The following is a 13,391-nucleotide window of genomic DNA, read 5'->3' as shown; positions in this document are numbered from 1 at the left end:
CCCATTTAGATTATGAATTGAATTATAAATTGCATGTAAAAGTTGTTGAGTCCTGGTAATTCCATTTAGATAATTGTATTACATTAAATTTACATATAGATTAAAATTTCAAGCAGTTCAATCCATCTCAGTGCTGACACTACTGGAGTTCAAAGAAATCTTTGTTTTTGTGGAAAAGATTCTTTAAAAAAAAAATAAGAATACCCATGCCACTAGATGGTGCTACGTCAACGCTACCACAGCAATCTCCAATCTGTTCCACCTATTCCCTTGGCCAAGAAAACATTCAAAAATTTAATTAGCAAACATGATAGCATAATTGGCAAGACATCTCTCTGTCAGCCACAGCACAATGGTACACGGTCTTGTAGCGCTGAGATTAAACTCAAAACCTGGGCATTGCATGCATTCCTGCGACATGTCAGGTGGTAATGGGCTGCAGAGATTGGAAAGGTGCCTGGCTAATTTCAGGGGGACCTGCTGAATTAATAGATCTCAGCTTGGGTGGTTTCTGGAACGCAAACAGTCTCGGCATTCCTTTAGTGGTGGGCGGGCAGGGGTGTGGGAAGGAGGAAATCAAAACGGCAGTCAGCAGAAACCCGAAATAAAAACAGAAATGCTAGTAACACTCAGGTCAGGGTACAGCGAAAGAAACAGAGCTAACATTCAGAGTCTATAATGCTTAGTTTAGTTAATTATTGTCACGCGTACTGAGGTACAGTGAAAATCTTTTTTTTTTGCGTGCTATCCAGTCATCAGAAAGACTTGCACATTTACAATCAAGCTGTTCACAGTGTAGAGATATAGGATAACGGGTACAACGTTTAGTACAAACATTACACCTTGCCCATCAATTCCAATGAAGTTCAATCAATTTATTTCTCCATGGCTGCTGAATGTCTCCAGAACTACGTTGACTGCAGTATTCACAGTACTCATAGATAACAAACAAAAAAAAGCAATAAATTAAATTAAAAAAAACAATATTATTGCAAAAGTCTGAAGTCCTTAGTGCAGCCAAGGCAGTTCGTAGTTCACAGTTTAGTATTTGGAGTGTTCAAGAGCCGTGCACATGAACCATTTCCTTTCTATTCCTTCCAAAGGATAAGCAGGGAATTGTGGGACATGGATCACATGCAAGCTAGTTTTTATTTAACACAGCGGGTACCTGAAACACGCTGCCAGGGGTGGTGGTGAAGGCAGATACGATAGTAGCGTTTAAAAGGTATTTAGATAGGCACAGGGTTATGCTGGGGATGGAGGGATATGGATCACGTACAGACAGAGTAGTTTAGCTTGGTATCATGTTCGGCATTGACTAAAGGGCTTGTTTCTGTGCTGTGCTTTGTGTTCTATGACCATTTTCTGATACACAGCATGCTATTAAAGTACCCGGTTATAGATTAGACTTCCAGTGTCAATCTGGATAATTCAATTCCTCAGTCTGAAGGTTCCCGACCCGAAATGTCACCCATCGTTTTTCTACAGAGATGTTGCCTGACTCGCTGAGTTACTCCAGCACTTTGGGTCTACCAGTATCAAAGATAATTTTACATTCTAGATCTTAATTTACCATTATTTTCTGTCCAAAGCAACCCTGCGATGATTTCTATTGCCGTGACAATAGAACATAAATAAGGTTGCTTTGAAGAGGACCATAAACTTAATGGATTGTCACAAAATCTCATCTGACATTCAAAACCAATGGAAAATGAATGGTTAGGCTGCAATCATACGGATTGTCCAATCTTTCTCAGTATATTCACATATCTGCAAATATATGTTATCTATAAGCAATTTTTTTTCCAGTCAATGAGATCACAGGTGCTCTTAGCTCAGATCCTCTCATTTTACAGCCAAAATGTTGTTAATTTAAGGACTATTCTATGATTTGGTGAGGTGAATCTATAGTGCAATATTTCGACATATGCAATATGATCATTCTAATGAAGGGTCCCAACCCAAAACATCACCTATCAATGTTCTCCTGGGATGTTGCTTGACCTGCTGGATTACTCTAGCACATTGTGTATTTTATTTTTGTTAACCAGGACCTGCAGTTCCTTATTTCTACAATATGCAACATTACTGTATGTGCCATTCTTCAGAGGTGCTTTAGTTGGATATTACATTAAAGTTCCCACAATATCACAATGCAAATGTTATTTGATATTAGCAGAGATATTATTAGTATCGTTAGTACCTCCACCAATTTAAAGCACTTTGGCCAACGAGAGTTGTTTTTTAAATGTGCTATATAAATAAAAGTGCCTTGACTTGACTTGATATTGGCCAATATTCCCTCCAACACTGCAGAGAAAAGTTATAATCTTAACGTGCTGTGAAGCTCTGTTCTGTTTGCCTGTGATTCTTCAAAACAAAATTGATGAGAAACTCACAGGCCTGAACCAATAAACCAGAGATGTAGATTTAAATTCCTTCATGGCATCTGTTGAATTTAATCTCAATGATTTAACACGTGTTAAATAGTGATCATGATCATTAGGGAAGAGGACCACAACATAAACAGGTTGCCATAGCATCTTCTCTCATGGCATCATGGCATTAGACCTGGGGTTGTACAGCACAGAAACAGGCCCATCAGCCCACCTGGTTCAGGTCAACCAAGTTGGCATATTGGGTTAGTCCTAGTCGCCTGCATCTGGTTCATTGCCCTCAAAATCCTTCCTTCCATATAGCTGTCCTTTAGAGAAGGAGATTCCCAATGGCACAGATTGGCCCATTAAATCTATGTTCCTTGATGTGTTAATGCTGACTACTTTTGACAACGTTTACAGAAAAATCAACATGTGGAAGTGGTTACAGACTGGGTAAAAGGAGCCAGAATCTGGAAGAGATCAACAAAACATTTGAATGCATTTTCTCAAACATTACAGCAGGATGTTGATCAGCTGGAAAGTGGGTTGAGGAATGGCTAATGGAGGTTAATGCAGGCAAATGTCAGGTGTTGTATTTTGGGAAGTCAAAGCAGGACAGGACCTTCACAGTGAACAGCACTAGAAGTACAGGCACCCAGTTCCCTGAAAGTAGTGTGACAGGTAGACAGGGTGATGACGGCGGCTTTTGGTATATTTACCATTTTTTGGGGTACATTTTGGTACATTGACTAGCCCAATAGGAGTATTGTGTTCAGTTTCAGTCACCCTGCTATTGGAAGGATGTTATTAAGCTGGAAAGAGTGCACGGAAGACTTACGAGGATGTTGAAAGGACACGAGGGCCTGAGCCATAGCAAGAAACTGCACAACCTACGACTTGATTCCTTGGAGCACAGAAGGCTAAGGCTATAGAGTGTATAAAATACATGAGGGAAATTGATAGGGTGAATGCAGAGTCTTTTACCCAGGGTATGGAAATCAAAAACCAGAGGACAATAATAATTTGATATGAACTCAAGGGGCAGAAGGTGGTGAGTGCATGGAACGAGTTACCAGAGAAGGTAGTTGAAGCTGGTACAAAAACACCGTTTAAAAGACATTTGGATAAGTACATGAAAAGGAAAGATTTAGAGATATGGGCCAAATGCAGGAAAATGGGACTAGCTTAGATGGGGCATCTTAATGGGCAAGTTGGACTGAAGGGCCTGTCTCCATGCTGTTTGACTCTATGCCCATAATTGTAATCTTACGGATGTCAAATAGCCTAGGGTTGAATCATGTTCAACATGAAGATTGGTTACTCTTAGGTAATGTTATTTCCTATGATTATAGGACACTGGCATATTACCAAACAGTCAATGAAAATATCTAAGGTACACAAAAAAGCTGGGTCGATGGTTTTGGGCCGAGGGTTTCGGCCCGAAATGTTGCCTATTTCCTTCGCTCCATAGATGCTGCTGCATCCACTGAGTTTCTCCAGCTTTTTTGTGTACCTTCGATTTTCCAGCACCTACAGTTCCTTCTTAAACACAATGAAAATATCTATCCCCTTTCTCTAAATAACTACGGGGAAGGAACTATGAATAATAAATTATATTTTGTGATTGCCTTACCGAACAATGCAGTTTCCCCGGTTTGTAGCAAAAATGACGATGGGGGCAATGCTGGACTCAAGTGCCCGGTGCAAGTATGTGAAGCACTCAATGTCGAGCATTGGCACTTCATCAATGAAGAGGACTCCGGGAACCAACTCAGCGATGCCTTGGTCAATGTACTTGTTAACCACTTTATTAATTTCAGTCCGTAATTTGTCTGCAACACAAAACATTAATTTTTAATTGGCAGAACAAAGCCAGGCAAGTGATAGATGGATACAGGTGAGGGAGGTTTCTGATCGACAGATGGTTGGACAAAGGCCACAGATGAAAAGACAAAAAGCATGAGATAAGAATACAAGAGGCGTGAAATGTGGTCAAAGGAGGAATATAGATGGATGGGGACGGGAGGGAGACAGATTCTTGATTAGTAATGGTGTCAGGGGTTATGGGTGAAGGCAGGAGAATGGGGTCGAGAGGGAAAGAAAGATCAGCCATGATTCTATGGTGGAGTAGACTTGATGGGCCAAATGGCCTAATTCTGCTCCTAAAACATATGTAAGGTAGAAATGGGTGCACACCCAGGTGGGCACAGGGAAGAGGGGAAGAAAAAGGGGGAAAAGCGTGGGCTGTTTCCATATTGTCTAACTCCCTGACCGAAGCACCCTCCAGAGTTCAAACTTTGGGAGGATATTACAACTCCACTGTGCTCTTTATTTGAGAACATTTCAAGCATTTAAATCGTACATTCAATGAAAATCTAAGGCAGGATATACATTACTACAATAGCTTTTTGTGAAAATGCTAATCCCATTGATGTTTAGTAGTGCTTTTAATTCTTGGACAAAAATCAAACCAGGGGCTGGTTAAATTTGGTGGACAAGCTGTAGGTACAGAGATGAATTAATTATTTGCAGAAGAATTCAGGTTGGTAATTCAATGGGCAGTCAAATAACAAATTATGTCTGGTACCAACAAATGTAAAATGTTGACATGCTGTGTAATTAATCAATATAGCATACCATTACGAGAACAGACCCCGCAAAGAGAAAGCTGGGAGCAACACTAGATTTGTCACTTTCCACACTGTGAAAATATGCAGAAGCAAGTTAAAAAAGCAAACAGTTAGTTCCTTAGATACCAGAATGGTGGAGTGTGGGTCAGAGAGTTCATGGTGAGACTTTATTATGGAGAGAATACATTAATCAGCGTCAGACATCATTTGAGTGGCAACAAAAGCAGAAAGGAAAGGAGATACATGGAGACCAAAGCGGGTCCAAAATGCAAAGCGATAGCTTCAGAGGAAAGATTAGAAGGACAAACATTACAAAACATAGATGCGGGTGGGAGATGTTGTGGGTTCAAGTCATGGCCTAAAGATACTAGATTAAGGGGGAAGCTGGAAGGAACACAAACACATGCTCCTCCTTTAATTTAGTTTAGATACAGCGTGGAAAACAGGCCCTTCAGCCCACCAAATATCCTACACACTAGGGACAATTTACAGTCTTTACCAAAACCAATTAACCTACAAACCTGTACGTCTTTGGAATGTGAAAGGAAACCAGAGCACCCAGAGAAAACCCACGCGGTCACAGAGAGAGCGTACAAACTTCGCACAGAGAGCACCTGTAGCCAGGATCAAACCCAGGTCTCTGGTGCTGTAAAGCAGCAACTCTACACTGCGCCGTGCTTTTTTGGATTACTGAATATTTTACCACAAGTGGTTACTGGAGCGAAAACTATAAAATCTCTAAAAGGGAATTAGATAAGTATTTGAAAAGGACAAGAATAAAAGGATACACAGAAAAGGGATTAGAGTAAATTGCTTCAGCTGAAGTGTGAACACTGCCTCAGGCGCAATGGGATGAGTGATTTCCTTCTGTGCTGGAACCCATGATTCTAATATTACTTCAAAGTCAGTCAGCCCAGTAGGGCACAAATTTAAATTAGCGCAAAGTATTTTTTTTAATTGATATATTAATATTAAATTATTTACTCAAAGCAAGTTAAAGGTTTGGAAATAATCTATTCAGTAAACTGAAAAAACTCAGATTTTAAAAAGGCATTCAAAATATTAGGTGATAAGCTTTGGTCGACAAAATGGCCTTTTCTTGCTCACTGCTATTTATCTACATGATATTAGCTCTTATTCATGTTTAAAGGGAATACACAGTGAAGTGTGCTTTTAATTCCCTAACAGCACATTTAAGTGCAACAATCATTGCTAAATCATTTGGTTTTGATGAACTCAGAATTTCTCCTTTTATTTTGCTTCAGATGGGTACATTTCTGTATCAGTACATTAGGAGACTCGAGGGAGTAAGAAATCTGAAGGCATACTAGCTCTGTAGTGTTAATATACAGATTATTGCCACGGATAAAGGTCTTTAGATTTAATAGGTTTTCCAATTTCCCCTTAAAATGTTGAAAATATAATTCTAGGGAAGCCAGTTTACATCGGAATCTATTGGAAGTCACGAAGGATTGCTTGCCCTTAATCGTAAAGCTGTAAAGCTGGAAGGACTGTGTTATCAAAGAATCAGAGAGCTTAGATTCTCAGGAGAACCACGTTCGCAAGTGTTCAGCATTTGTCGTATTACATACCTGTGATTTCCGTCTTCTTTGGTTTCATGAGCTGACCCATCATGGACAGGATATCTTGGCCACCCTGGATGAACAGAAATTAAGAACGGAAGTCAATTCAGCTGAAGTTAAACGGTCTACTTTACCCGTCTAAGCCTGTCTGTGATACACCTTAGTAGACATGGAACAATATAGCATAGGAATAGGCCCACATTGTTTGTGTCAAAAAAGATGCCTAGCTGAAGTGATCTCATCTGCCTGCATGCGATACATATCCCTCTATTCCATGCACTTCCATGTGCTATCCAAAACACTTTTAAATGCCACTATCTTATCTGCCTCCACCCCATGTAATTCATTCTAGCCACCCACGACTATCTGTGTACAAAAACCTGCTCCCACACATCTATATTATCATAAAACTCTGATCTTAGTTGTGGGTTTGCTTGCTTGCTTGAACATTTTCCTTTGATTCACATCTCCTCGAGACGGTGACATTTTTACATATTCCGGTAGAGATTTACTTCATGATCTCAAAAATCCCCTCATCTGAAAATGTGATTTATTATTTCCCGAGTTTAACTAAAATTGTTCACCAATCTGACATATTTTTAAAATCTAACGTGCTGAAGCGAGCTGGATGACGTCACAATGCCTCTGCTCCTTGCGGCAGGCTGCACAGAATTTTCAATGCGCAGCCCCACTGTTTTCCACGAGCTGCGAGTTACGTGGCCCAGCCTGCCCCCCCCCCCCCCCGGAAGCTGTTGAACACGTGCTCAAGTCACGCAGCGCCCTCCGCTGGGCTCCTTCAAGTTCTACAACATAGCGGCGGAGGACAGGGGGGAGGAGGGTTGGGGAGGAGGAGAGACCCCCCCCTCAATCTCTACCCCCCTCCTTCTCCCTCTCTAGTCGCGCTTGGCGGTTATGCATGAGTGGATAGGGCAGGGGCTGGGGTGAAAGGAGCAAATTAATAATAGTGTGTGTGTGTGTGCCCCCCCCACAACCATATGTTGGTCCCCCTTGGTCTAGTATCCATTAGACGTTACCCCTCTCACCTTATAGCTATGCCCTTTAGTGTTGAAGATTTTCCCCCTGCGAAAGAAATGTCAACTGTCTACCCTATCTCTGTCTCTCATATTATATACAACATTACAGAAATTAAAAGACAATATTCAAAAACTCGAAATCAGATTTTAAAACAAGATGAATAACTGAATTTGTTTCAGACATAAATATGCAAGATATGTTGTCTGATATTCCTTGCAAGTATTAATGAGAAACACCTTGAACAGGGGTATACAATTCTACATCACAGAAATATTCCAAGGTACTGTCATGAAGATGGGTTACTTAGTTGAAGAATTGGAATGCTACCAGAACACAAAGCAAACACCAACAAGAGCCAGTGTTTTCAGGATAAAATCCAGGAGCAAGGGGTTGTGGGAGGAAGATGTCAAGATAAAGTCAATCAGGCCAGAGCGCTCGTTTTGTGAAAATGCCAAATACCTGATCCACAGCACAGTTAGCCTCAGGAAATGGAAACATGATCAGGAAAGGCTATTTGAAAATACTGTAGGTTCAAAGGCTGTTGATAGTTATTCAGAGAACTGTAAAGCAACATCGTCTTCCTATTTTTGTCATGGCAGGCAGTATGTTAACTCTAGAACATGGGGAGTAAAGAACAAAGAGACCCACACATCAGGAATTATATTGTCAGCTGTATAGTTGCCTAATCTTAACCATACCACTTTTGGGAAACTGGATTCGATTTAGTACAGGTCCTCTTTAATCAAACTGTCATGAATGCAAGAGAAATGGGGGGAAATAAAGTAATCAGTATTTCTGTTGACATTGTCTGGGAACTCTACATACAGGCAAGCAATGAAATGATGTCCAATCCAAGTTTACAAGTTGGTTGGATGAGATTTCTAGTGTGGATGCCAAAACAGAAGACTTGGCACCAAAGATATTATAGCGGAGCAAGATAGATCACTCCTTCTAAATGCAATGGGCTGACGTGTAGAACGCAACGGAACGTGTGCCTTTTTTTCATCCATTTCCGTAACCCGACCCGCAGTGTAATCAACGTTGCGGGGGAACAGTTTGTGTTAATAAATTAAAATTCTGAAAATGAGGAGAAGATTTTTACCAAATAACGTTTATTTTTACGAGGATGTTTCCATAACCGGCTTCCGTCTCCGCACTATTATCCTATGGGATCTTTGGTGTGGAGATGGAAGCCGGTTACGGAAATGGGGCTGAAAATTACCCATGAATCTGCCCATGACTGTACTATGTCTTTTTCATCGAGTGGTCTATCTTGCTTGCTATAGGATCTTTGCTTGTCACCTTTGAGAAGTAGCAGGAAAATTGATGCACTTGGAGAGTACAGGCTGAAAAACACTTAAAGATGAAGGGCAAAACCCATTAACAAGAAACAAACTGATACAGTGCATTCAGAAAGTATTCAGACCCCTTCACTTTTATACATTTTGTTTCGTTACAGCCTTACTCTAAAATGGACTAATTTTTTTTAATCATCAATCTACACAATACCCCATAATAAAAAAAGTGAAACCAGGTGTTTAGAGATGTTTGCAAAGTAATTAAAAAGAAATAACTGAAATATCACATTTACATAAGTATTCAGACCCTTTACTCAGTACTTTGTTGAGGCACCTTTGGCAGCGATTACAGCCTCAAGTCTTCTTGGGTATGACGCTACAAGCTTGGCTCACCTGTATTTGGGTAATTTATCCCATTCTTCTGTGCAGATCTTCTCAAGCTCTGTCAGGTTGGATGGGGAGCGTCAATGCTCAGCTATTTTCAGGTCCCTCCAGAGATGTTTGATTGGGTTCAAGTCTGGGCTCTGGCTGGGTCACTCAAGGACATTCACACCATGCTTCACCCTAGGTATGGTATTGGCCAGGTGATGAGCGGTGGCGGGTTTCCTCCAGACGTGACTCTTGGCATTCAGATCAAAGAATTCAATCTTGGTTTCATCAGGCCAGAGAATCTTGTTTCTCTGACCTGATGGCAAACTCCAAGCTCCCTGACCAAGACCCTTCTCCCCGATTGCTCAGTTTGGCCAGGCGGCCAGCTCTATGAAGAGTCCTGGTGGTTCCAAAGTTCTTCCATTTAAGAATGACGGAGACCACTGTGCTCTTCGGGACCTGCAATGCTGCAGAAATTGGTTATACCCTTCCCCAGATCTGTGACTCGGCACAATCCTGTCTCGGAGGTCTACGGGCAATCCCTTCATGGCTTGGTTTTTTCTCTGACATGCACTGTCAACTGTGGGACCTTATGTAGACAGGTGTGTGCCTTTCTTAATCATGTCCAATCAATTTAATTTACCACTGGTGGACACCAATCAAGTTATAGAAACATCTCAAGGATAATCAATGGAAACAGGATGAACCCAAGCTCAATTTTGAGTGTCATAGCAAAGGGTCTGAATACTTATGTAAATGTGATATTTCAGTTATTTCTTTTTAATTACGTTGCAAAAATTTCTAAACACCTGTTTTCACTTCTTCATTCTGGGGTATTGTGTGGGAGATTGATGATAAAGAATAAATTTAATTCATTTAAAAATAAGGCTGTAACATGAGAAAATGTGGAAAAAGTGAAGGGGTCTGAATACTTTCTGAATGCACTATACATTTCAACATTGGTTCCGTTTACAGAAATGCAGACAGTTCTCAACACTTCCAAGTTTGTGATATTTGAATCCTGTGGCTCAGGAAAGGGACAATCACCTCCGTAAATAAATTCCAAATCAGATGAGCAAAACCAAATTAAGTTCAGCAAGTTACAACAGATATTAATTGATAACTAACAGCTGTAAATAGATTTTAGGGCGGCACAGTGGTAGAGCTGCTGCCTTACAACGCCAGAGACCTGGGTGCTGTCTGTGCGGAGCTTGTACGTTCTCCCCGTGACCGCAAGGGCTTACTCCGGGTGTTCTGGTTTCCTCCCAGGCCAAAAAAGTTACTGGTTTGCAGGTTAATTGGCTTCTGTAAATTGTCCCTAGTGTGTTAGGATGGTGCTAATGTATGGGGTGATCACTGGTCGGTGCGGATTCAGTAGGTCAAAGGGCCTGTTCCCAAGCTGTATCTCTAGTCTACATTGCTTTACACTATGAATAAATTCTGGAACATAAAAAAACAAAGCAACCAACCAGGAATAAATACAATCTGGAAACTGCAATGAAATTAATTAACTTTATATTTATGCTAATCCATTTTTTTTTAAGAGGGCGCTGGAAGAGGGGGATGGCTGCCCTGCGTTTTTTCATCCTTTTTGTTATTTTTAGCGTTAGTTTAAAGTTTGTTTTAATGTTCTTCAGTTCGTTGTATGTGGGGGGAGGGGGGGGGGTGTCGGGGGAAACTTTTTTTTTCAGGTTCTTACCTTCCCGGAGAGGTGGTCAAGTTTCGGATCACATTCTCCGGGCTCTGCGGCCTACCATCGATGGAGTTGAAAAGCCGCCTAGGATTGTCGTGAGCCCCACCGCGGGGCGCGGACTTGCCATCGGAGCGGATGCCTTGCCTGGGATCGCTCCCACCACGGCCTGCGGACTTACCATCAAGGGCTCAGTCTCGGGAGAGGCTAGTCGGGAGCTCCAATACCGCAGAAGATTCGTCCAGCCCCGATGCGAGGTTTGGTCGCCCGGCGCGGAGCTGACGACAACCCCCCGATGCGGGAGCTGAACGCCTCGATGCGGAGGGCACGAACGCTGCCGTCTACGGGACTCAAGACCGTCCTGTCAACGGGGAGCTCGAGGCCCCCGTTGAAGGAAGAACAAAAGGGAAGGACTTGAACTTTATTTTTGCCTTCCATCACAGTGAGGAATGTGTAGGAGTCACTGTGATGGATGTTTATGTTAAAATGTGATTTTTGAGTCTATTGCTTTAAATTGTATGACTGACCTGGCCCGTGAAATTTCACTACATCAATTGGTGTACGTGACAATAAATGAACCTTATGAACTGGATAAGGAGGAAATGTTATTCAGCATAGTGCAAAAAAAATTGAATGGTATCACTCTAATTACCATCCTTCAAGAAATTCAAAGCTTTCCAGTTCTGATGTTAGCAACATAATGACTACTTTACCTAATTATACTTAGATATGTTGGGCAGGCCATTTGAATGCCTGATATCAGTCTACCAAAACAGACACTATTCTGAGCTTTGGCATGGGTGAAAATTATCAGGTGGAGGAGATAAGGATGTGCTCAATTTTTTCTCCAAGTACAGGTGCACAACCTTTTATCCGAACATCCAAATAACGAAAACCTCCGAATAGCGGCCATTTTTTCGGTCCTTGAAGAAAGGTCCTTGAAAACGTTCACCGAGGGCGGCCCGCAGATGTGACAGCGGAACCTCCGGTCGGTCCTCGAAGAAAGGGGAACTAAATCCCCATTCATAAAAGAGAAGGTGAGGGTATATTGCGCGGGAGGGTTAATAATTGACAATCTGCTGCTGCCTGCCTGCTGAGTTAAAAAGTTCCCACGGTCACGATACACAGTGTATCGTGAGTCAGTTTCACCCCACCTACACCCCTCTGCTTCCCGGCCATGTGTGTGACCCCTTCCCTCCCCTCTCCAGCCCATTGCACCGGCGCGGGGGCTTTGCACTGTCTTCACGTCTGCGATGCTAGTAGGACCGTGCTAGTCACCGGAGACGTCAGGACCAATTGGACATCGACCACCAGGCCCACCGCAAGCACGGAGATCCCAGAGACCCACAGCCAGCAGCAGCCCAGCCCCGTTCCAACTCCAGAGGAAAACTGCAAACTGGCCGGAGACGTCAGGACCACCAGAAGCCGTTCCCCGAGCTGCGCCCCCTCATCGGGCACCGACCCCCAGGCCCACTGCAAGCACGGAGATCCCAGAGACCCACAGCCAACAGCAGCCCAGCCCAGCCACGCTCCAACTACAGAGGAACCTGGGTTGCGGATGACGGGGCGCTGCTCGGGGCGTCGTAGAGGCTTTTTCTTTCACAGGGAGCTTTCTGCTGTCCGGCAGAGAAGAAAGGCTCTACAACAAACCTGTCCCCTGCTCGACTCCACGGAGGAGCGTCCATCTGGGGGGGGGGGGGGGGGGGGGGGGCAGCAACAAGGACCGCTTACCCGGCGCACCGCAATCCCGACACCATGCCGAGCCCAGCCCGCTAGCGCCTGAGCAGCGGGCTGGATCTAAAGCCAAGGAAGAGGCGTCCGGCCAGTGGCTCGGGGAGCGGGTTCCTGTTGGTCCTGACGTCTCCGGCCACCTGCCATCCTCCGGGAACTGTACCGCCCTTGCAGGAGAGTGGGGTTGTTTGCGGTTGCAGAGGAAGGGGGCAAGGGCGGTACAGTTCCCAGTCTCAGCTCCAGTCCAGGGGGGTGGCCGGAGACGTCAGGACCAACGGGACACCGACCGCCAGGCCCACTGCAAGCACGGTGATCCCAGAGACCCACAGCCAGCAGCAACTCCAGCCCAGCCCCGCTCCAACTCCAGAGGAACACGTATGGGCAGAAGCTGATGGTGTGCAAGGTACGTCTTGTTCTTGGGGTGGCGGATGAGGGGGCGCAGCTCGGGCTGTGGGCAAACTGCCACTTGTCGCCGTAGCGGCCCATCGGGGAGCGGATTCCTCTGGAGTTGGAGGGGGAGGGGGTATTGTGCTGTTTGATCGCACCCTGCTATCCCAGGGACAGGGAGACACAGCGGCTTTTTAGACTGGTGGGCAATCACTTCCAAAGTTCTGCCCACACAGTCAGTACACCTCTCCTACACTGCATTTCACACAAACATTTATTCTGCAAGAAAA

At 43.6% G+C, this 13,391-nt stretch overlaps 1 protein-coding gene across 1 annotated transcript in view; it reads right to left on the bottom strand.

Moving 5' to 3' along the window:
* ruvbl1 (RuvB like AAA ATPase 1) overlaps positions 1-13,391 on the bottom strand; it is a 47,242-nt gene that overhangs the window by 14,930 nt on the left and 18,921 nt on the right. Inside the window, exons 7-8 of the mRNA XM_033036977.1 lie at positions 6,601-6,664; positions 4,012-4,210 (exon numbers count right to left, since the gene is read on the bottom strand). Of these exons, the coding sequence (XP_032892868.1) occupies positions 4,012-4,210; positions 6,601-6,664 (263 nt within the window). The remainder of the gene's footprint in view (positions 1-4,011; positions 4,211-6,600; positions 6,665-13,391) is intronic.

Source organism: Amblyraja radiata, chromosome 18, assembly GCF_010909765.2.
Source record: "Amblyraja radiata isolate CabotCenter1 chromosome 18, sAmbRad1.1.pri, whole genome shotgun sequence".
Taxonomy (NCBI): Eukaryota; Metazoa; Chordata; class Chondrichthyes; order Rajiformes; family Rajidae; genus Amblyraja; species Amblyraja radiata.
Note: the sequence above shows the minus strand (reverse complement) of the source record. Positions and strands in the feature narration are given on the sequence as shown.